The 26,262-nt window shown below is 34.5% G+C and overlaps 1 protein-coding gene across 1 annotated transcript in view; it reads right to left on the reverse strand.

Moving 5' to 3' along the window:
- Positions 1-26,262, reverse strand: part of LRP1B (LDL receptor related protein 1B) — a 608,586-nt gene that overhangs the window by 141,371 nt on the left and 440,953 nt on the right. The window contains exons 28-37 of the mRNA XM_079310839.1: positions 22,630-22,761; positions 21,241-21,468; positions 18,381-18,555; positions 17,989-18,083; positions 14,289-14,438; positions 6,927-7,067; positions 6,072-6,197; positions 4,779-4,910; positions 2,767-2,901; positions 2,273-2,402 (exon numbers count right to left, since the gene is read on the reverse strand). Coding sequence (XP_079166965.1) covers positions 2,273-2,402; positions 2,767-2,901; positions 4,779-4,910; positions 6,072-6,197; positions 6,927-7,067; positions 14,289-14,438; positions 17,989-18,083; positions 18,381-18,555; positions 21,241-21,468; positions 22,630-22,761 — 1,444 coding nt within the window. The remainder of the gene's footprint in view (positions 1-2,272; positions 2,403-2,766; positions 2,902-4,778; positions 4,911-6,071; positions 6,198-6,926; positions 7,068-14,288; positions 14,439-17,988; positions 18,084-18,380; positions 18,556-21,240; positions 21,469-22,629; positions 22,762-26,262) is intronic.

Consider the following 26,262-nt stretch of genomic DNA (forward strand, 5'->3'; position numbering starts at 1 on the left):
GAAGGGCTGTGGGAAACAGTAGAGCAACAGGAACTTATTTGAGAAGAAAATATTTTTCAAATTCTGCCAAATGCCTCATGGGAACAATCTGAATCTTACTTATCTAATCTCATGTTCCTGTATACTCACTGCCACAGTTGCATCACTAATTTGGGATAAGATGCTTTGTAAAACTTCTACCTTGATAAACTTCTCAGTCTGTTGCTTCAGGTACAGCAAAATGAGGCCAAAATAATCTACACAGAGCACTTTATAAACAGTAACTTATGGAATAGCTTTGTGGGAATATCTTTGTGCCCATGAATATAAATGGATATATATGTATATCTGTTAAAATATATTATAAACACACAAATTAACATATATTCTTAGGAAGAAATACCTAATATAACAATTGAGGCCTAAAATATTACTAATTGCATAAAGAGAAGGATTTTCATAGCTAATATTCATAGAACATGAAAACTTTTTTTATTAACATGCTGTGCATAAATTTAACAGAACACACAAAACCATTCACCAATTCTTTCCCCTGTGTGGAATGTATGTGTTAGTCAATTTTTAAAGATTACAAAATCTTCTGGGCATCACTAAACATTTCTCCCCTGTCTGGTGACATCATTACACCAATCTGCTGCTAAGCAGCTCTATTTGACTAGATGACTATAAATATGTGAAATAATGAGGGATAATAATGTGATAACGGTGAAAAAAATATGAATCCTATAATTTGCTCATCAAATTCAGCTTCTGAAAAATACCCACTTTGGCTCTCATTGTAGAGCTTTCTGGCTCCAGGAAAAATGAATCTGTTCTCATAATTCGTGATATAACAAACAATGCCATTTATAGTAATGACAAAAGTCACGCAGACTAGGAAATGGAACTTTAACATGAGCTAAATCAAAAATACGTTGAGGAATATGAAAATAGGCAGCATTAATCAGCTGGATTTAACAATCACTACATAAGTTTAATGCAATTTTAACCAGATCATTAGCAGCACCTCGAAACAGAACTGAAATTTCTTTCAGACATTGGGTCAGAGAGTTGAGACTTTCTTCACACAGGGTATGAACTAAATGTTGACCACAGGAAAGTAGATATTCAATATACTCAAATATTCCTTAAACAAACCCATAATTAGCAGGGTAAATGAACCTGAAATCCTCCAAAGAAAATAATACAAATTTGCCATAGAATATTATATGAATAAAAAATACATGATAGGGGACAAAAACACCATTTTGTAGGGCTACACATTCCTCACTTTTTCCTCAGTGACACTAAATAATGCCACCAACCAGCTGACTGCTGCCTGTTTCCCATCTTGGCATAACTGGAAAATTCAACGAGCTTTAATAACTGCTATTTTCTTCTCTATTCTTACAGCTGTCAACTCCAGCTTCCAGACAAATGCAGAATGTGAAGTCAGGGCAAGGAGAGGGAAGAACACCTTTGAAAGTTTTACTTCAAAAAGGGGAAGAGAGATTTAACAATAATGCAAAGGGCAAAAAGGCCTTAATCTTTGCGTAGAATGGCAGCCCTGTACTTCCCTAGCAAAATGCTGCTGTGCTTCTCCTGGAGGAGCTGAGTGGAGGCATCTCAAGTTATCATTTTGTGGCACAATATTATAAAACAGATGAAGCTTTCCTTCCTTTGCAGAAGGAGCACTATTCTACCAGACATGTAAAACAGCAATCTGTGGTCCTCTAATTGTTCTTATGTTCTAAACAAGCCTCATGCCATGGGCAGGGACACCTTACACTAGGCCAGGTTACTCAGAGCCCCATCCAGCCTGGCCTTGAACAGCTCCAGGGATTAGGATTCCACAAGTAATTCTGGATGTGGAAGGGGATGGCACATTCCCTGTTTCTGTCAGTGCTACAGGGCAGTTCCTGCTCTCACAGATCAGCTGGGTGAATACAGATGTCACTTTTCCCAACTCTTACTCTCCCATCCACAACCTTCATCTCACGTGACTTTCAGCTACCCTGGCCACTCTCCCTGGCTGTTGCACTGGGATGTTACTTTATCATGGAGTTTATAACTACCAAGGATTACACTGCTCTGTGATTTCACCATGAATCCTTCACCAGATGTTGCAGATTTGCTGGGCACTTTCCGATTGAACCACGCTTCCAAGCAACCTCCACCCTTCAGTCTAAACCGTTCCCTTAGAAAACTAAAGCTATGTAGCAGAGAGCTTCCAGGGTGTTGTGAGTACAGAGAGCAAGGCAGAAGCCCAGTGCAGGTCAGGGATGCACGTTACCCTTTCTCGGGGTGCACCGCCACGGAGCGGGGCTGCTCCAGCCCCTGCGCCATCACCACGTAGCGGAAGGAGCCGTTCAGCCGCGCCACCTCGATCAGGTTGAAGCCATGGTCTGCCCAGTAAATGTTACCTGAAAAAAAATACCCTGGAGTCACTGCACGAAGGAAACCTGCTTGAAAAGTGGTAAAGTCAGAAGCAGAAACTAAATGCCGTATTCTCGTTCGCATAGGTGTTGTGTTTGTAATTTATAGTCGTATCCAGCCTTTTCATAGCACAAAATGGTATTGAAACTGGTCATCTAAGAAGTGCCATCCAAAATATATATACATATACATACATAAATATATATGTTTATATATATATAAGTAATTTACAGACAATTACAATAGTAGAAATTAGAGCTGAAAGGAAACCAAGTTATTTAACCTTGGGATGAAGAGACAAGCATGTACTCTCAGAAATGATGCCAAGTCCTGGAGCAGGCTCAGACCTACCTGCTATCCAGTCCACTGCAATGCCTTCAACTCTCCCCAAACCATTTGTGACAATGTCTTCTTTCCAGGTTTGGTCTCGCTTAGCTCTGCTGATCTTGTTGAAACCCATGTCTGTCCAATAGATTGTATCATTTCCTGTAAAACATGTGCTAATGAGTCTCAGGATAATTCACTTACTTCAGTCCAAGTATTTGCATTAGAAACTGTAAATATTTACAGTTATAGCTTTATTAATATGTATTAAGTATCAAAATTATCAGCTTTAATTCCTTTGCCTTTTCTTAAATTCTGTTTAAAATAATTCTGTCAGGATTCTAGGTTGTTTAGTACAGTACATGTAGCACAATAGGGCTATGACAGCAGATGGAAGCTACTACCTCTGTTAAAATCACGATAAATATGTTGCCTTTACCTTTTCCCTAATGGAATAAATGCTTCAAAAACATATTATTTTGTTTGTCACCATTTCAAAACATTTAGAAGTCTGAAAAGCTACAGTGTAAAACTGCTTATACAGTCTCTTCCTTCAGTTATCAGACACATAGAATTTTAAAAGTGTATGAAAAAATTAACTAGGGAAATAAAAAATGACATATGAGAATGATATGCTGACAAAAGAATAAAAAAAAAAAATCCAAAAACATTCCATCCAAAGTCAGTTTTTATTTTAAATGTCCTGACAAGCTTCCACTAACAGTCTTTTTGTCGGGTGTTTTAAGACACCTCAGCTGTCTTCCCAGCCTTTCTGTTGCAGTAATTGTCCATAAAGTGGATAAAACAGACAACTTTGACCATTTAAACTCAACAGTCAGGCAGAGAATTTGAAGTGGCCCTTGCACAGACACAAACTCTCCTCTGTGGCACATAATGACCTCAAAAAGAGGTGAGGAAAATAAAGTGAGAACATCCCTCAAGCAGAATTGTCTCTGTTCACTGACAGGGTTCTGTAAATAAGCTGCAACCAACATTCTGTTTGTAAAGTAATGAGCTAATGAGCTCCTGAGTGAGATGTTTTGCAGAGAGATATAAAATAATATTTGTTCCTTCATTATTTTTTTCATGCTTTATAAATCTGCTTTTAATTTCATAATAGTGTGAGAGTATTTATAGAATATGTATTTCTATATACAGCATAGAAATATTGCCTATATAAATGAATATAAATATATTGCATCTGCATATATACACATGCATATATATGTATGTAAGCATAAATATTTGTGCAGATTGATAGATCAATTTATGAAATACGAGAGTTATTTGTATAATAAAAAATATTGATATGCTCAAGAATCTTACCCCACCACCAATTAAACAAATTACAATTCTGAGGTCAAGTAGTCAAAACAAGAGAGTCATGCATTTTGCTACTTATTTGCTAATTAGAATTTAGTTAGAAGTATCAAAATGCAGGGAGAAAAAAGGTGTATGAATCATCTAATTTGCTCATGTCTGCAAAAAAAACATTCTCATTGGACTTTTGGTTATGATATGCTGTATGTATTTACTCCAGGTGGAAATGGCTGTTCTCCAGGCTGTCAGGGCTCATCCCAGAATGAAGAAACAAATCCAGATTTGGCTTCTGCCCTGCAGGAATGTGGCAGAGCTGAGCTGGACAGGGAGAAAACCATCCCAGTCAGCTGTCAAAGCCACCTGCTGGGTACCACACCACACAGGACAATGAAAACCCCATGGAAAAAGTGTCATAGCAGGAATAAGCTTTTTCCTTGATGAACACTTTCTGTAAAACCACCAGTTTCCTATTCAAGTTCTCAGTGATGACTCCACCAAATGAGAGCAGCTGTTGCTGCCAGAACAATTGGCATGTGCACAGTATTTCCTATTTACTGAAAATATTAAATGTAGAACTTAACTCTCTAACATGATCCATTTCCCATTCCTTTAAAAGCAGTTGTAATTACTTAGAAGGTTTGAAAACAAGGGGTTATTTCATTTATGAGAAGAAATTACAATTTTAACCATACATACAACAAATTATAAACAATATTTACCTGCATGGAAGTCTATGCCCACAGCAAATGAAGCCCCAGATATTGGCATTAAAGCATCCATTTTATCATTTGGATCAAGAGGAATTCCCCTAATTCCCTCATGGACAGAGTACATGAGAAATGATTCAATACCTAAAGGAAAGGTAAAGCAGCCAATGAGAACAAAGTGGAAACTTTCCAAATAATCGAGATTAGAGGAGTTAACACACATTAGACAGAATTTCCCAATAGTGGAACACAGTTTTTCAGAGTTACAACTCCAGCTTTTTGAAAAGATATCCATGAGTTAGTACAGTGCATTCCTAATTAAATTGCAAATTTCCTATCAAAAGAAGAAATCACTGTCCACTTCAAACACCACCTTATAATCAGGTAATCAGCAGAAATGAAAATCAAAATTTTAGGAAAAATTTGGGTTTGAATTATGGGAAATTTAAGAATATTTTCAGTGCACATCTGTGCTTTTTGAACATATTCAGCAAGAGATAATTTCAAAGAACTTGTGGAAAACAAGACAGTAAATTGTCTTTCAGGGTACAGGATTCATCTCACTTCACTTATGCACATTTCCTTTGCAGGGAGAGAATTACTTTGTTTTAGGGATGCATTTTAAATGCCCACTTTTGTGTTAGATTGATCACATTCCAAATGCACTTATTTCTGTTAAGTAGGAATAAATTCTGCAGAGAACTGTGTAGAGTTCTTCCCATATACTAATTCTCAGGAGTTACTTAGTCCTAATTGATTGTAATAAATAATATTAAATTTATAAAACCATAAGGCACCTTGACCATAAGGAAGTTTTGCATTATTCAGGCAAAGAGTAAGACTTTGGCTGTGAGCTATGTTTTGACTTCTGCCAACTTAAAAAGAAAAAAGATTTAAGGAAAAAAATTGGTTTTATTTTATATTAAGAGCAATACAATAGGATGAGATACCCAATCATTCAGATGCTTGTAGCCTAAAATTTAGTTTAAAGATAAGCTATATGACAAATATTGAACAAATATTTATTGATGATGGTTCGTATGGTCTGCTTTTCTGTCTGCACAAAGAAAAAAATAAATCAGAGTTACCACAGAAATTTATTTATTTGTATAGTTGAATAAAAAGCTAAATTTAATTCTGTCCTAACCACAACAGACATTTCTCTGTTACTGCTTCAATTAAGCATTTTAAGTATAGCTATTTAACTAGCAATGATTAAAGTAAGTTTATTTACTCATTGCAATGTTCCCCTAGAACTTAAGCAGGTTAAAATAAATGCTGAATAAATGCTGAAAGCCATTTTACCTTTGCAGGCCATACGGTTTTTTTGGAGGTTGTAGCCTACTGTGCACACACAAGTTCTGGTGGTTTCTGATGTTGGCAAACAAAGCTGGGAACATCCCCCATTGTTTAACTGACAGGAATTGCTGCCTATGACAGGACAGGAGAAGAGACAGAGAAATAAAAACTAGAACAATGCAATTCTGGCTAAAAAAGTAAATGTTGTTGTCAATATATTATTATTATTTCCATTTTTTGTTCAGATAAACTGTTTGAAATATTGAGATATGCATTAAATATTTCATAAATTCATATACCTTCCAATGCTTCACTCATGCAGAACTTCAATCCCACATTTCTCCTCAGAATATTAATAATTCTGTTTTCTGAAAAATCTGCCTATTTTAAAGTAAAAGCATCTGCAAAAACTGAACATTCTGCATTGAGTAAATGATGAAATCTCACTGATATTAGTGCAACTTAATTTAGACCATGAACAAAGCATTGATTATAACCTATTAATTAATCAAATGCTATATTATGCTATATTATCTTGTTATCTTCATGAACAAGCCATTTTTAGTATCTTTAAGACATACTCCAAAGTGATCTCACAAATCCATGCTCCTAACTTCCTAACTATTACAACATTTAAGTAATGGAAAAATATATTTTAATAAGATTTAAAACAGACATACACAGGAAAACAAACACATCTGAGAAATCTGAAGTTTTATGCAGAAAAATTTAAATTCACTAAGATACTCAAGGCATTAGTTGATTACAAGTTATTATTTTCTTCACATTGGGAGAATCACATTGGGAGTAAAAATACTGTGCACTCTAAAAGTTGGTTAAATACACTTAAAAAGTGCTTACCTTGCTGTGCTGCTCTGTCATACACTTTCATATGAACAACACCTGCAGTTTTATTTCTCAGGACAGTTGGGTTTCTGCCATCCTTTTTGTTACAGGTGCCAATCTGAGCCAAGTTCTGGTCTGCCCACCAAAGCTTTTTATCTGTAAAATTTCCAAGTTTTAGAAATTAGGAGGATCACTATCAAACTGTGTATGGTTGAGACTTAAGGAGGGAAAAAAGCTTTTGAGGTTAATTCCGAGATCAATTTTAAGGGAAATTGCCTGAAGAGGTTATAGAGAAAATCGGAAGAAATTGTATTATTAAGATTCTGCAGATGTAAAAACAGTTTTCACCAATTTCACTATTGCTGAGACAATTGCTGATTTAAGGCTACCTGCATAGCCTCATTTTTCATATATATGTGGAAAATCTAGTGTTACCCTAGGGAAGAAATTTATTTTCACAAGCAAACAAAATTGCTTGAAATGTTACACTAAGTCTTCCATTTTTAAAACATCAGTCACTAAGAAATCATGAAAAGATTGAAAGGCAGGCACTGTCTGCCAAAGTTTCAGAATTAAAATTTTAACAGCTTTGATTTCAAGCTCCAACTTCAGTAAACTAATGGCTGAAGACTGTAGCAAATCTCCTGATTGTCCCTGTCACGAGTCCTCACTCCTTGAGTCCACCCAGATGGATGATGAGATGGTCTCAAGGTTCTTCATTTCAGACAGAAAAGGTTATTGCTGTAGATGAGCCAAAACTAAAACCTTGAACTTAAAATCTTTAAACTTCAGAAACACCAACAAATGGTTGGTTCAGGAGTTCCCAACAAATATTGTGTATTAACTTCACTTTTATTTAATTTTCTTTTCAGTTAAAATAATTTTTGCCTATGCTGCAGTTTATATATTTAAATAACAAATTTATAGAGCCACAAAGTTAAGTGACTTGTGATAGAAAATGCAGATGTAAAAATTAATTTATACTATGGTAACTGCAAAAAGTTATAGCACAAAATAAAACATCTAGGAAAAATCCAAAACGCACTCTCCACAGGTACGTGATAAAACCACAATCTGTGGAATGAAAAATATTCTAAATATCAAGATTTGGAGACAAATAAAACTCTTTATTTAAATCTGGATAAAATTTAAAAAAATTCTATAACCTTATGGATTGACTAGTCAGTCTAGAATTAACTGATTCAAAACATCATCCTGCAATAATGTTCAATTAACAGTAGCTTGCATCTGAATACACTTTTATCAAAAAAGCCTTAGAACAAGAAGTGTCTGTACTCAATTTTGAATATTTCAATTATAACAAAAATGCACATGAAAGCTAAAAATGGAGAGGCTGTGTGTTATAATCCATACATGAAATATTGGGAATTGGATTTGGTTTTTTTTCTTTTAGATAATGATCCACATCCTAAAGGTTAGGTTAACTTTTCCAATGAAATGTTTGCATGTGAAGAAGAGTTTTCTTTCTTCACATCCTCTATGTGACCACAAATCAGAACAGGCCATTAAATAGTTCTGGTAATGACTGGTGCCTTGTGCAGAGTCACATGAACTTACTCTTTTACATATCCAAACCCATCTATAAAAAATTAGTTGTTTTGTAAGACTGGGATACAGGAAGAAAGCAAACTACATATGGTTTTGGTGTTTCCATCTTTTATTTCAAAGTATTAATCAAATTCTTTTAGGTATTTCTTTAATATTTTGTACAAAACCTCAACTTTGGATATGGTTTCAACAACCTCCTAAAACTGCCCTTGACTGATCTGAAAAAAAAAAAAGAAACAAAAACTCCAAATAACCAACTTATCATATTGTCTTACCAAGAGTTGAATGCATGGTATTACTGAACCAAGAAGTTCAATTACCAGTGATTATCTACAACACAAATATTTTAATTTCTCCCTTTTGGCAGTAGTACAGAGCCAAACCCATTTCTACATGAGCAGCTGAACCTTCCACCAGGAGCCTCTTTTGTTTTCTGAGCTCCTCAAGGAGACCACACCTGCATCCCTGCACTGTTAAGAGTGTCTAAGAAATTTCCATTGATGGTGTCAGACATGTCAGAGCATGGAGTTGTTCTCCTTTGATGACAAAAGCAGAACTTCATAAATTCATTAATAATCCTAAGGTACTTGACTGTACTGCAGAGGAGTGTCCTACAATCCTTACACCAATAAAAGTCACAAATCCCAATTCATAAGTGAAATTTCACAACACTCTTCAAAATTATTCTTTTACATTCCACCTTCATTCATGTTAACGTGAGCCTGGATAAACCTTCAAATAAAAATGTTACTTAATTAGTGTTTATTCTTCTCTTACACTGAATGGTACATTATGATTTTAGAAGGAGACAAGGATAGAGTAGGGGGATCTAAATGAGAAAGGTCATACAAATCCTGACTTTCTATAGCTTAAAAAAAAAAAAAAAAAAAAAAAAAAGGTTAAAAATATCATAAAATCAAAAGAAAACACCAATCTAAAAAAAAAAACCCCAAATTCCCAAACAACACACAAATTCTGAAGTACAGAATTCTGAGTACTTCTTCTGAGTACCTGCCCAAAAACTTGTCAGTTATGCCCTAAAACATAAGAAATGTTCTGCCTCTTCAGAAACTGCTAGGTGATCAACAAACACCACCACAGTCTCAAACAAAACAAACTTACAACAATTTGTTTTCGACCATAACTCTAAGTTAAATGTGGACTATTTCTCTATGCATTACTGATATTCTATCAGTAGAGAACCCAAGTATTCAGGACTAACTAATTATTTCTATATTAATTTTAAAATAAATAGTTTAACAACTATTAATAAAAAATAAATTTTAAAATAAAAATATAGTAGTTGATTTAAAAAAAAAAAGCAAAAAATACTTCAGCATAAAGGCAACTTGTTTTCACACACAAGGGAAGAAAAAAACGCTGTTTTGGACCTTTACACTTCAAACAGATGTGATTTATTTGCTTGATTATGCTAACAAGAGTGTTGCTCAATCGCTAATTACAATCTTGTTGCTGAAACTGGGTTATAATATATATTAAAATTGTTGTATTTATCCATTCTGTTGGGTAATTAACATTAAGCACAGCAACATATTGGGAAACAGCAACTTCAAATGCCAAAAATTGCTACCCCAGCTTTGTGGGCAGTCCATTGGAGATTTCAAGCAGCACTCTGAATGCAAATCTGGATGGGCCATTAGTTTTCATTAATGGTGGCTGGAGTATTTATGGAAGACAACTATGTACTGCACTTAGGACCAGGCAAATTGCCTAGATATATTTCATATATTAATGCTAGTGTAATGAATGGTGTTATGGCAATTAGAAGACTGATGACTTGGAAAATTAAGGTGTGTGTGTTTGAAGTCTCCTGATCTCAGCAGCCCCTTTCACTTTGCAAACAGATCCAGGAAAGTCACAGCTCCCACCATCTGAGCTACTAGGAAAGCATTCTGGAGTTAGCTTTGAATCTTTACTTAGTATGAAACAAAAAATCAAATAACCAATATATCATCTAATGCATGATGAAAGTAAATGGGAGCATGAATACATTTTGGTAATATTAACCTACATTTTCTGTCTAAAATGAAATACTATAATTGTTACTTTCTGTTTTGATTGCTTGATAATACAACTTGATGGCTATATTTATATATTGTTTTTGTTCAAAAGACTTTCTTCTAATATCTGCATGCCCATTGAAAAGCTATTATGTATATCTGATTTTGTTGTATTGCTGATAGAATTTTTTTTAATATGAATTTCAACAGAAACAGCACTTGCACATAAAATCATTCACTACATGGAGTTACTCTGTTTTACACTAAAAGAAGACCAAAAGCACAGCAAATTATATCCTCATTATACAATTTACATTATATTCCTATTTTTTCAAGACACCAGCTGAATTTTGGATTTTATGTAAATTGTATTTCTGCGAGGACCTGATGATACAAAATCCAATCAAATGCCTCCACCAAAACTGCTGACAGGACCCTTCAGCATCCGTTCCTTCTCAGCTATAGACTTACAATATCTAATCAATACTTTTCTAGCAATGCTCAGTTTCTCATTCACAGCCATTTGTCATTCAAGAAACAACCCACCAGTTTGGAAACACGTCAGATATGGCTGTGAGCCCCTTTGCAACTCAGATCATGTGAAATAATGACTGTGCTCACCAACCCAGGAAAGAGCTCTCACCACAAAGGTAAATTTCTTCTCTGTTACTTTCAGCAATAGTCAAGGAACAACTTTCACTAAGTAACTTGGAAGGCAGGAAATGAGACTTTATGCAGAGTTCCACACACATCTTTATCAATTGATCCCACTCAAAACATTGACTATCAGAAAAACAGCTAAAATCAGATATTGAATGATATATTAAACCTTAAGACAAGTATAAGAAGTGTTTTCTTATTGTTGAAGAGTCTTGCTGTACCATATAAGAAATTCAGAGATTGTTTCACAGAGACCACCCTGAAACTCAGAACAGGGGATAAATTTGACATAAATTTGTAAATGATACCAGCTGCAGGTGTTAAACATTATGTAGGGCACAGGGTTCTGTGAATCAGATAAACTTCTAAATTACTAAAAAAACCAGCATAGCTCTTTAAAGAAAATAAAATTTAAAATTAACATAGTAACAGAAGAAAATTACTTTGACCAAATGCAAAACAATAATAAGTAGGAGGTACTAGATGAAGGCATTCATGTGGTTTTGACTGATAGATTAATTTAAAATGGCTGATGTTCCATACACTGACATCTCACAGAGTGAACATGATTTGAAGAAAAAGTGGTAGGAGTAGAAAAGCACATATGACTTCATGGATTTACAGCAACTTCTTTGTATTACAGAATAATGACAGCACCTAATTTATTTTTTTTTTTTGTCTGCTTAAAGGCATGGAAAAATAAAAATTTTGTACATATTCAAATGCTTTACTTTCAAATGGAATAAAATTTTAATCTCATCTATATAATGCTCAAAAAGATTTAGCAAAAGCAGGCACCAAAAGACTAGGAATTTTGCTCAGCATATTGGAAAAGAAAGATGACTGACACAGCTGAGTAGAAAACCAATAAATGAAAGACCCAAAATACAGAAAGATTTTACTTATATATTGTTCCCACTTCCCTCAAGGATAAACCTGACAGTTGCCTTGGCACCAACTTGTTTGCTACCATTATTTTTTATATCTTATCATTACCTTCTATAAGCTTCCACTAAAGAATGCAATAGTGGGAAAATGTTAAACTGGGCCTGGGAAGGACTAAACAACAGCAAACATCTGGAACAGAAATTTCAACAAGTGACCTGGTAATAACTCTGCAAAAGGAGTTTTAGAATATCAATCTCCACCTCCTCTTTCTGCCTCAGTGGAAACACAACCCAACAATATGACAAGGTCAAATACTAAAATATACCAACAAAGAAAGTTGTCCAAAGCACTGCTTTTAGCTGGGGAGACACTAAATGCAAAAAGCAGAATAATGCAAAAGAAAGCTGAAGATTACAGGGCTCTCCAGCACTGAGAGGAACTTAAATCCTACAAAAGAGTTAAGGGTTTGGGCACAGTTATCTCTCTCTTCAGTCACTGGTGAATTCAAATTGCACAAAAACAGCTCAGTATATTCACAGAGAAACATTTCCTTCATGCTGCTTTATTGTGTTTACTGTGTTTTTAGATACAAGCAGACAAGAAAATTTAGGAATAGGAGCAAAAATGATGCAATGAACATTGCAATTACTGTGATTCACCTGCTAAAAGCTCTGATTAAACGTGCAGGCAAACAGATCAGCAGGGGTAGTAAATTTTCGCACACTATCATGTTAAATCTTGAAATAGAAAAAATCAGTCATTCTTCTTATATCTTATTAATTATGACCATTTATCAATTAGAGTTCTCTTCATATGGCATCAGATTTTCTGTTCTGACCCACTTTACATGACCAAAACTCTGCTTTTAAGGAGCTGATGCACAGCCTCTTGCTCTTTAGGAAAATGAATGGCATTTATATTACCATGGTATGTTTCACAATATGGAAACTTACAGGAGAAATTAATGCAGAAACTTTTCACGTTTCTCAATCTACACACACAGTATTGCTGATAAAAGTGAAAGTGCTTGTACTTTTCTCCAGCAGATTTATTTGGGGAATCTCACTGCTGTATCAAGGTGCACTTTAGCACAGCTATGACTCCAAAAACCAAAAGCAAAACAAAAAGAAAGCCATAAACTCTTTTTGTAAGTTTTGTTCACCGTTTTTGAATAGGAAGAATTGTCATCACTTATAAGAACAAAGCATATCAAAGTATGAATATTAGAGGTACATGTGATAAAACCCACACAGCAGATATTCTTCCATCTCCAGATGTGCAAAAATTCAACGACTTTCACACACTCTTCTTTACATGGTAGCTAAAAAAACTCTTTACTCCCTGTCCCAGAGGGATCATCACTGCTGCAGCTCAGGGACAGTAGGAACAAACACTCTTCACACCTCCTGCTAAAGGCTTCCAACAGCTCCCCAGAGTAAAGGTCATTTATTCAGTCTATTTCTAGTCACAATCCAATCAATGAAAAACAATTTGTCCAAATTAACATTCATGGTTCCTTCTGACACCACCCCAGCTTGTGTTTATGAGTGCACATATAAAAGCATAATATCTCCAACAGATATTGGACAGCATTTAGAGTTCAGTACTGGCCAAATGGGTGTATAATAAATCTAATTTAGGAATTACCACCTTAAATATGACATAATTTGCACCATGAACATAAAAATAATTACATTTAATTTTCACTAGCACACCATTTATATGTATATAATTTTTATTAATTAATTGATCAATCAAATAAAATATTTAATTAAAAGTCTGGAACTCACTCATCCCAAGAAAAGTTTTATTATCATTGAACTTTTTTAAAATTTTTGGAATATCCAGGATAAATATAAGTGATTTTTAAGTGAGATCAGTAATTTGTAGGAAATATGGAAAGCTCTAAAGTCATCTCTAAAAAAGCAGAAGCATAAACATAAATTCTGAGTCAAATTGAAATTTCTTTACATGTGACTGTAGCAAATATAAGGCATCAATTTGTTACCTTCATTCCACATATATATGTATATGCAAGTCTATATGTAGAAATATCCTTGTAATAAAGATTGCAAACTATTCAATTAAACATAAAGAACTTTTTATAGGCAACACAGTCTCACTCGTGCATGTACTGGATGTATTATTTATATAAAAACAACATTATGTTCCCTAATATTTCATTATTTCATTATTAATTAGCTTTGAATAATTAAAAATATATTATCACTGGACTTACCCATAATGGTTAAAGCTGTGGCTTTTGTTAAGTCTTCTTTCATTGATTCTATTATTTCAAGATTGCCACCATCCAAATTGCATCTACTTATGGTTCCATTTCCTGAACTGATCCAGTAAAGCTTGTTCTCCCCATAATCTATTGATAAACCTGTAATTAAAGCATACAACTTTTAACTGTGGCTTTAATGGATATACACATTTATTATTAAACTGTTTTCATAATGAAAGTGCATTTAAGAAATATACACACACATCCACACAATCATGTTAGTCACTCATCTACTTACACTTAGAAAAAAAAAAAAAAAACCATTGAGAAAACCAAACTTGGTCATTTACAATGAAAAAACAACCCTAGGCTTTTGGAAAGATTTGTGTCCTTTATTTCTTTCAACAGTTACTGAAATCAGTGACTGACTGATGAAAGAGCATTATCTGGCAAAGAAGAATTACTTGAATAAGCTGAGGCCCTAAGCGAGGTCATTAACAACTTGTAAATGGAAACCATCATTTATATTCTAAAATTATGAATACATGGAGACTTGGTAAACAAGGTACTTTTTCTGATTCAGAACTATAAAAAGTCTGTTCTCTCCCTGCTTAGGATGATGAAATACCAAAATCTAATCCAAATTCCTAATAAATTTATAGTATTACTTTTCATTTTGATTCACAGTGAACTGACCTCATAAAGCAGTTCTTTGGAGTTTGGAGCAAGAGAACTGCCAAAATGAAGATACTTGCAAAATAAGCTACTAAATGAATAAAGTATAGAGTTTTCTAAAACTAAGAGCAAAGAACTAGGAGATAATGCATTTCAGACTTTTGTAATCCTTTAAAAATGTTCAAGAAGTGGTAGCAGGAGATTTTCCACAGTGAAATATTCTTGGCATGGTAACAATACCTGCCACAACAATTTGCTTTGGTGCTCCAGCTTTCCCAGAACCCATGCTAAGTATCCAGCAGCAAGTTGCCAAAAAATAGTGTATTTCACTGCATGGGTCAAGCTCTGGATATTGAACTGTAGTGGTTTTCATCCTGTGGGAAGCTGTTTTGGAAATCCTGACAGGAGAAAGCAGCGCCGTGAGCTGCAGCCTTTGCTGCTGCCATTGTGTCACTACTGTCAGGCACTTTTGACATGGCAGGCCAAAAGGTGTCTGCTTTCTGAGCTCCTAAAAACACCTTCCCAGTCCCTTTGCAGGAACTGATATTTCCTTGCAAGTGTTTGATGCAGGAGGAACCATCTCACGCTGAGAGAGGATCTGGAGCGGCGCCTTCAGCAGGGACTCGTCCTGCAGGAGCTCTGCACATCCATCCTCATGTTTGCACAACCAGCTGCCTCCAAACACAGAGCAGGGGTCTTGGGGACCACCAGCACCTGCAGTGCTTAGCCCAGCCCAGGGAATTCCTTGGGAATATCAGTGTGGGTGAAAAGGGACTGCACCAGCAGGAAGCTTTCCCTGCTCCGGGATGGGCAGCGTTTGGAATTTGCCACAGCTCCCACCCATGAGCAGCTGCCCACAGATGGTGGGATCTGTGACTGAGGCTACTGCCAATACAAGCTATGCAGCAAGTACAGTCCTGTCCTGCCTGCTTTCATACTTCAGATATTCCACTGGTGTTTCTATGCACAGGCATTGCAATTGCACAGCAGCAACTGGAATGAAAAACATTCCTATCTCCTTCTACACAAGTCTAGCAAGTTATTCACCCCCAAACACTTTCCACCTATTACCAACCTTTGCAAAAAACACATTCTTTCTAATGTAGGCAGAGCATGTTTAATTAGATTTTTTATTTTTTCATGAATTGTCCTGCTTTACTAATGAAAACAAATGGTTTGTTAGCCATAAGAATCACAGATATTCATGATGCATTCAAGTGTAGGTGACTGGTTTAAACCTTATAACCTGCTAAAGCAAATCTGAACATGAGGAGTGTACAATATTGGTCTCAGGGAATTCAATTGAGCCAATGATTTGCCCAACAAAGTATAAAATTAACCATGAATTCTGAATTCCTAAGAATTATTTAATGGCACTCCAATGAGCAGTTCTTTTATCAACAAATATATGTGTTAACACTGGAGACTTTTAAAGCTGCAGAATGGACCATAGCTAGAATTTACTAGTTAAGGTAAAAATTAATGACACCATCTGTCATCCTAAGATTATCAGTTCCCAAAATTTCCAAACTAAGTACTCTTGGCAGTAATAGAAAATTCTGTAATTGAAAAATTGTCTCCTTGTTTTGATGGAACTCAAATAGGAAAAAAAGAAAAATCTATCAGTTTAATTCAAGTCACAGATCAGAAAACTCCCTATTTTTCAAATTCTGAAATTTTGCATCAAGAAAGTTGAACATCCTATTAGTTACCAGGATATCCAACTCTAATAAATCAGATATTTGTCTTTTTCAGTGACCTACCTGAGAACTCCCCAAACTCTCAAAATTATCACTGCATGAACTAAAGTTTCACTTATGGACAATTTTCTCAATGCACAAATGGAATATTAAATTCAGGTTTTAAGACTTTTATTTTCTAAATCTTTAGAAGGGTTTCATTTTTCTTAGCGTGAGACTGTCTTATGGTAAAAAAAAAATTAAACCATTGAAACTGACATTTTGTATATATTTTAATTCAGAGTTTGATATTGGAAATTCTAAGCATTGCAATTTAGGACCTTGTGATCCCTTGTCACAAAATATTCAATGCAAAGTGTTGAAAACAACTGTCTTTAATATTGTTCTAATGTTATTAAAAGTGCTTGTTCTTCACCTTAAAATTAGTGGGTTTGCCACTCTTCAGATAAAAAGGTAATTGTCTCTTCAAGTGGATAGATAAATAATCATATCAGCAGTAAAACAGTTATCAAGTAATTTCTACAAAATTCCTTGAATTTAGGGTGCAAAAATGCATGTCATGCTGCTCTTATGTCAAATTTATTGAAATCTTTTAATCACTTTCCATTCTTGCTTAATTAATTCAATTATTATAAAAAAATAAATGCTTTAAAATATAATCACTTTATTGATGGGCAATCAATAAGGTAGCAATGATTGACATAACCACTTTAACTCTGTATAAAATGAAATTATCTACCAAAAGAGACTTGGCAAAATAAAAAAAAATACACATAGAGAGAGCTTTTGTTTTTTGTTTGGTTTTTTTTCAAGTGCTGTAATTTATCATCAATGAATCCCCAAGTACTAAAACTGAGGCTAAGTCATGATATGAAATGCATGCTTCAACTGTTGGGTTTTTTTTTTTTTTTTGTTTTTTTGTTTTTTTTTATGGAAAGTTAAGGGCCAATTTATCATTTGATTATGCAGCTGAGATTCTGGTGAGGAAGGATCCACATTTGCAGTCCAAGCATCCTCTCACTTATAACCATGATTTACTAAAACCCTGACCTCCACATTTTTCTAACCATGATACAAAGATTGAGAAATACAGATGAGTTCTCCTTCCGTCTACAGTAACCCTAGAAGCCAATAAAATTTCACTAAATTTGCAGTAGATTTCAGTTAGAATGACCCAAAAATATATTGTGAAACACGAGTGTTGTTCACATCTTTATGCCTGTTCTTATCACTGCAGATGAAAAACATCACTGTACATTCAAATATCAGTTCCAGACAATGTCCATAATAAATCACTATCAGTTAAAAAAGAACCAGGCAAAAATAGTACTTACCAACAGGATCTTTTTGATTCTGAAAGAGTATTTTGCTGTTGCTGCCATCCATGTTGGCCATGTTGATTGTGTTACCATCAGTCCAGTACAGTTTACTGAGAAAGAGAATTAATATATTTACAATATTGCTTTGTGTACACAGTATTTTTAATGAGTCACTAGTGAAAACATTCATTAGTTTAGGAAACAAAAAGCACAACTAATAGTTACATAATTTAATCAGAAGCTCTCTAATGGAAGGAGTATTCAGTTAAGATATTTTCAGTAAAATCTTCAAAATTGTTCTTTTAAGTTTGAAAGAAAACATAATGGCCAAAATAAAAATACAAATGAAGAACCACCTTCTGATGTGCTTTACTGCAGTTTAATTATCACAACCCTGGATACCTTACCCTTTTACTGGGTGAACTGCGAGACACTGGGGTTTATCAATCCCATGGATGATTGAGGTTTTCAAGGAACCATCTAAATGTGCCACATTAATTTGTGTTTCATCAAATTCTGAGCTAATCCAATATAAATTACGTGATATCCAATCCACTGCAAGACCTCTGATACTCTGAATATCTGCAAAAAGGGAAAGCAGTTAGTTTGGTTTTCTTTCTGGATTATTGTTTGTGTTAGGGGAAAAAAAAAATCAAGTTTGTTAACAATACTGTGCAATATTCTATTCAGATTTATTAACTAGTTGCCAAGAATTATTAATCTTTATTTTTATTCCTGGGCCTGATACATTAATAATAAGAACATGAAAATCACACTGAATATTCACAGCATGAAACCTATTGTCCAAAAAAATTAATCAGAAATGTTGAACTTGTGTATTGTATTTTTCTGCTTTGGAAAGCATTTATTGCTCAGTGGTTTTCTAAAAGAATGCTATGCTGAAATTTAAAAGCCTCTTTTTTTCTTCAGCTCCATGAAGGCTCAGTACAGAGAATCTGAATTAAATCCACTGCTCTGTAGCATAGTTCTGTAGCACATATGCACTTGTGTCACTGGAGAAGTTTACTGGTTTTATTTCTGAAGGCTTTGAATACTCCAAGTTACCATTCTGCCTTCTTAGAAATGGCAAAACATCTGTCAGCCAAGGGGAAGCACTGAATGAACTTTTTATTTTGCTTTCCTGGTGTTCATAGCTTTTACTTTTCATATTAAGTTTTTTTTTTACCAAAACCCACAACTTTTCTCTGATTCTCCTCCCCACTCCACTGTGGGGAGCAAATGAGCAACTGTAGGTTAACCTACAGGACCACTATTACCTGAGGCAGAAAAAAAGGGATGTGATATGACTGGTTTGATAACTTGATAGTCTTCCTTAGCAAAGGATTTAAAGAAATGTCAATCTGTGTTAAAATCTGCCTGAAACACTGGGTGTAAAGTCACTGCTCCATCTCTAGGTACCACCACGCCCCTCTGCCCTGAGTTAATGTTGGTTCCCATCTTTGTGGAGAAGAAAACAAGGCAAGGGTGATTTGATGATTCATTATAGTTCATAGTTTATACACATCTTCTGTCAGCTTGACATGGTAATTTCCCCTGACATGAATATTGCCCTTGACAAACTGACACGGATGTGGCTGAGGGATGCTTTGCATGTCCATAAGGCTGAGCAGTGATTGGGCATTAGGAAGTTTGCCAACCTCCAGAATGCAATGAAGGACACCAAAAACACAGTCCTTGACCCATTTTAAATTGCTCCCCTGCACTTCTGGTTTTTTTTTTGTTTTGGTTTGGTTTGTTTTTTTTTTGTTTTTTTTTTTTGGTTTTTTTTTTTTTTTTTCTTTTTGCTTGGAGGAACTAGAAAATAAACATTTCATACTCATAAAAAGATAAAAGTATGACTTGGCATCTTTGTGACACTGGCATAAGACTTCACCCAACGAGAATCCCACCAGGATGTGCTTACAAAGATTCTTAAATTCTGACAAGAAATATAAAAATATAACTGCATGCAAATGAAATAGTTTACACATAGTAAATAGCTTTCTACAATGTTTTGATGTGCTAGAATATTGCAATTTTCTCCAACTTATAAGAGTTAAATCTGAAAAAAAAAAAAAGCAACAAACAAAAAATAAAAACACTCATGAAAAGCTCTACCACAGGAGCTACCAAAATGAAAAGAATATGAAAGAATAGTATATTTATTTTTGTTTCCTGACAAGTTCAGTGATTTTTCTACAATAAACAACATTTTTATTCTACTAATTTTTGAAAAAAAAGCAAGCAACAAGTCCCTCTTTTGGGCACCTGAATATCTGATATAAAGATCTCTAGGAGGCATTCTAAGCCTTGTTCTCATTATTGGGACTGAGAAACACTTCTGATTGTTAATAAAGTTGTCTCTGAGATAGCAGGGGAAAAGAAAAAGTAGCCACACAAAATAAATGAATTCACAGTCTACAAAATGGGAAATTGCCATATTTGTCCAAACATTTCCCAAAATGTGCTAACACAGAGGTAATTTTTCTAAAGGGACACAAGGGGCAGAGCTTGAATTATTTTCTAAAGTCCCCATATAATGAACTACATGGTTTATTTGTTCTCCAAGTCAGAAAAGGTCTGATCTTACACAACTGAGCTATTTCTTTTATCTTTTTCCCCACCAAACATTCATTTATTTTTGAGGAACCAGAGTTAGTAAAATTTTCTCTCAGATAACCAGTTTTTTCCTACTTTCAAACAGGTAGGGGCATCACAAAGTACAACAATAAGTGCTGCCAGGAGAGGAACTGACAGTGGTTGGAAACAAAAACCAAATGTTACCATGGACAAAAAATGGTTTTCGCTTCAGTACCAGGGCTACCAAAATAGGGTAGAAGCAACTACATATAGACTTAATATTAATTAATTTTCTGTACTAATGTACATATTCTGTACAGGAAAAAAAAAAAAATCACATTACACAGTATCACCAAAAAAGCTATGTCAGGATGCTGTGCTTCTCCTTCTTTCTATCTTTATTCTTTTTGCTTTCAAGACATTAGTTTCCTTCTTTTACTACATATTTCAATCTTACACAAAATCAATACAAAATTACATCCCAATTTGTTTACATAAAATTGAATTATGAATCAATAAAGTGAACTAGAATCCTAAAGAGAATTCTGCTTGCTTATTGTTTAGATCAATTATCCAATACCAGGGCAAGGTGCACATATCAAGAACTTGCATGCTCCTATTTTAGCATGCTCATAACACACTTTTACCTAGAAGAAATTATTTTTACTTCAATGCTATGCTGTTTACCTCTTGAAATAATGGTTTCTAAGCCAGTCCCATTGATGAAGGCACGTTTGATGGTCTGTGTTTTCACATCAGTCCAGTATAAACGTTCTTCAGCAGCATCAAAATCTATGACTGTCACATCATCAATGTCAGGAACAGTGAAGGCTGTGATGAAGTTGAAATATGGGTTCTCTATGTCCACCCCTCTTATTTCTGAACGCCTTGCATAAAGAAGAAACTTCTTTCTTTCTGTTAGAAAAAGGAAAATCATCATTCCTCATCCTCTTCACAACATCTCTAACAGAATCCAAACTTATCCACTTGAGATTGCTTTACAAATGTATAAATGATGTTTATATGAGTGATTAAACATCTCCAGAAAACCTGCAGCCTAGTGACACTTCAGAAGCAGTGTTAAAAATAAAAATCACAAATATAAGAATTCTTATACTGGATATTGTTACCACACCTCTAAATCAATATGGCCTTATGGTTGTGAAAGAAAAAAAATTGTTAAAAATGTTATTTTAAACTCAAACAAATCCTGTTTCACCTGCACATCGTAACAGATATTAACATTTGGTATCTCAGAATACCAAATTCACTGTAAAAGGGAAGTTTTGCAAACAGCAAATGTGTGTGTGTGAGCAGGGAAAAACAAACAGCTGGAACAAAAAGGGCAAATTGGTTGTTCTAATTTACACCTCCACTAGTGAAAAAGGATGATAAATTAAAGGCAAAGCAGAGCTCTCTTTTTAATCTCAAAACTCTGAATGATTGGAGCAAGTGCCTGCAAATGAACAGCAAAAGGAACTTTGTTTCCCTTCAATATCCCTGACATGCCAAAATACTATTTTATTTTCTATTTCTTGAATGTTATTAATCATCAGTGAAAAGGGTAATTTAGTACAAGGTTTTATAGATAATACACACAATTATTTGACATTTCAAGGACTTTTAGAGCTTAAGAGTGTGTATTGCATTTTTTTTATAAAATTTCCCTGCACAGATGCACTTCTAGTATTTACTCTTTGTTTTTTAATCCTTGAAAATGAAACTAAGACAATTCTAGAGCAGGTAGAGATTTAAGCTATTAAACACCTTTTTGTTATTCAGCTTACCTGACTCAGAACGTTGGGATGATGCACATTTCAGTATAAAGCTTTCTGCTTTGCAGAGATAAATTTTATGCACACAGCACACACAGCAGCAGCACAAAGAAACAGCTGTGGCAGCAAATATCAAAGCACCACAGACCCCAACTACTAGAATAAGTCATTGATTCTTAAAAAGCAGATTCTCCTTTAAAATACACCAATAAAAAACACTGTAGAGATTTTATTTTTAACATTAATTTGTCCATTGATTCTAAAATCAATGCAATTGCCAGGCTGTGGGAGGAAAACTTACCATAACATGTTTTTTTGTCTGAAGCCAGTTTCATCAGGTGTGGACAGGCACAGGCAGCACTTCTGTTGTGATTGATCAGGCACATGTGGGAGCAGGGACCCTTGCCCTCGTTAGCAGCACAGGGGTTGGGAGCTAAAACAGAACAATTGAAACACAGAAAATGTAAAATCTCTTTCTAAAATTAAGGTTTGTCAAGCAGTTGAGAGAACATAAAAATTCTGTCTGAAGACAAACCCAGTCTAAGTGATTAACTGAGCTTGTGCTCTAATCATTTTTTATAGGCTAATATTCAACTCCAGTCCAAGAATATATCTATATCTATATCTATCTATATCTATCTATATCTATATCTATATCATCTATATATATCTATATCTATATCTATATCTATATCTATATCTATCTATATCTATATCTATATCTATATCTATATCTATATCTATATCTATCTATATCTATATAATCTATATCTATATCTATACCTAATCTATATCTATATCTATATCTATATCTATATCTATATCTATATCTATATCTATATCTAATCTATATCTATCTATATCTATATCTAATCTATATCTAATCTATATCTATATCTATATCTATATCTATATCTATATCTATATCTATATCTATATCTAATCTATATCTATCTATATATTTTAAATTTGTGTTTTGTTTTGTTAATACAGCCACAGTTTATAGTTGTATACTTAGGAAGCAACTGGATATAATTTTCCCAGGCAGATATTAATTTTGCAGCCTTTTCATAAGATTTAAATCTTACTCTCCTAATCAAGACATATGGAATAAAAAAATGTCAATATGGTGAGGACCTGAAAAACAGATCTAATTGTGTGAAAACAATAGTAGTCAAAGCTTAGATTATGAGATGAACTATAGTAAATTCAGTATTCCCTTCCAGTTTGATTTCCCTGTTAGAATATTAGTTGGAAATCTAATACACAAATAGAATTTGAAAGGAGAAAAAAAAAACAAAAAAAACCCCAAACAAACAAACAAAAAAAACCCCACCAAAACGACAGCAAAATATTTCTACTTTTCTCAAAGAAAACCTTTCCTAAGTGCAGGTCTTCACAAGTCACTTCCTACAGCTCACTGATTGAATAAGATGTGCTAAAACTGCTTTAAAAAGCAGGAAGAAAGCTGACCAGAGAAGACCCCTTGGTCTTACAAAACCTGGAAATCATTATCATGTTCATTCCTTGTTTTAAACCCCAAAGCTACAGAGCACAGCTGAAGAGACATTTCAAGCAAAAACAGAAAGTAAGGTTGACTCTTCCTTTTGCAAAAAACAACAAAAAAAAAAAACACCTTTGAAAATTAACATTGAAAAAAAGGAAAGCGGGATTGACTGACTCAAAGACAAACTTATAATTGACAAAACCAATTAGTGTAGAATAAATTCCCCTACCATTGTGCCAGGCTGAAGTACAAGGAAGAAGATAACCACAGCAATCTAATGACTGAATTTCCTTAAAGAATCAATTTAGCTCAAACTCAAGTACTAAAATTCCACAACAAAGTTTGCTGAACCATTCTTTTTTCCCCCAGTGCATGTTTCCTTAAATTTATCCAGCATTCCTGAATCCTTTAACTACTTACTTGTCTAACCTGGACTGTGAAAAAAAAGAAGCTTTCAAAATCTTGGAAAAAATATGCTAATTACAATTGTAGCCATTATTTTATCAAAAAAACAAAACAAAAACCCCACAACAAACAAACAAACAAACCTAAACGAAACAACAAAAACCCCCAGGCTTTTTTGATTTTCTAGAAAACAGTCATTCCATTTGCCCCCTTTAAGCACTGGCAGCACTGGAGGTCATTCAGCCTTTCCCAGAAACTAAAATAGATAAATGCTTCTTTAACATCACTTTTGTTGTACCAATAGGAGCACTGAGAGAAAATCTGGGATGATTTCTTGTTATAAGTTCAAAACTTTATGTGTAAGAAAAAAAAAAGTGAAGTTGAAGAAAAGACAGTGAAATTAACAAGGCTCAGAGAGCCTTTCCAATTATTAATACATTATTAGTAAAAACATGACTTAGATTTTTGAAAATATTGTGAATGGAATCACAGAATCATTTATGTTGTAAGGGATATCAGGAGACCAGCTAGTGATTCAATCTCCTGCAAATTTGGCATTTTTTTCCACAGTGTTGTGAGTCTGTAAAAATTTGGTTCTGTGTTTTGCAGAGAAGCATTTCCTTCAATTTATTTGCCAATATGGAGCAGTAATTTCTGTGAAATTTCAACCTCTCTGTGTGAATACAGCTGTCTGTGACAAGGATTTAGTTTGGGCCTAAGAATAATTAATCCCTGTATTTCTTTCCATGCAAGTAGGGCTTTATGGAATGGAATATATGAAATTTAAAAAGAAGAACAGACAGAAGAGAGAAATAAAAATCATGCTGGTTAATGATAGTTTTAAAGAGAGTGCTGTGGTTCAAGTGTGCTCCAAGCATCCACCAAGAGGAGTCAGTGCAATTTTTGTACTGTTTACATCCCAACTCCCTCCCTATTGCACAGATCACAAAACTGGTGGAAAAACAAGTGTTATAAAGCAGATGTGTTTGTTTCCACATGAATGCACAACTCTAGGAGCAAAGTACCAGGATCCAAACATTACTTCTTGCAGCACATATTTATATATTCCTTTCATATTCATGCTGCTTGCACTGAATAACAGCTAAGCCTTCTCTTTATTTCCTAATAAAAACTAATTCTCCGGAGGGCACATTGTTATTGCTCTGCCTCTTAAAAATTTGGATTTTTTTTTTCTTGTCTCATTTTAACAGTTCTATGTCTATTGTGAATAACCTCATGAGCATTTGTTACTCACTTTTTCTATGCCATTTATGATTCCACAGCCAACATACAGAAGTCTGTCTATAAATGGCATTTCCAGCAGCACCAGCCAATCTATCCCCAGACCAAAACCTCTCCCATACCCTTGAACAGCCTGTCAGGTTTTCTTGATGTTCTGTATATGATCTGTATACAACATTCCAGCTGTGGGAGTGATATGGATTCATCCAGCATCACAGTTCATTGCCTGTGCTGCTTTATTCCTTTCCTAATCATTCCCACCAATCTATTTTCCTTTTGATCACAGCAAGCCACAGAACTGGCACTTTCCCTGACTGGACAGCCCTTCTCATTATTTGATTGATTTCCAGTGCTGATTGCTTGTCAATCTGTTTCTCTCAGTGCTGTGCACAGATATACATATGTCACTGCTGTCACATTGCTCTTGACTGCTCTCTAAAACTTCATTTAAACAAAATGCTTATTCCTCTTGACCAGTAACCCTTAGAAACACCCCCTCAGACATTCCATCATTGCTGACAAATGAACACTTACTCTGACAGCCTCTCAATCTGCATTTCCTATGGCAAATTTATCCCCTGAATTAACTTTACATTGAGCTTGTCCCTTTGTGGCACCAGATTTTAGTGAGACTAAGTTTGATCTTACACTTTAAATGTTTCAATTCTGCCTAAACCTTCAAATATCTCCACTACATTCACATCAAAAGGAACTTTCAAATTGCTGAGAATCGATTCCCACTCATATTTAAAACCAGTTACAGATCTAATCCACTGCTCA

This window comes from Erithacus rubecula, assembly GCF_903797595.1.
Source record: "Erithacus rubecula genome assembly, chromosome: 8".
Lineage (NCBI taxonomy): Eukaryota > Metazoa > Chordata > Aves > Passeriformes > Muscicapidae > Erithacus > Erithacus rubecula.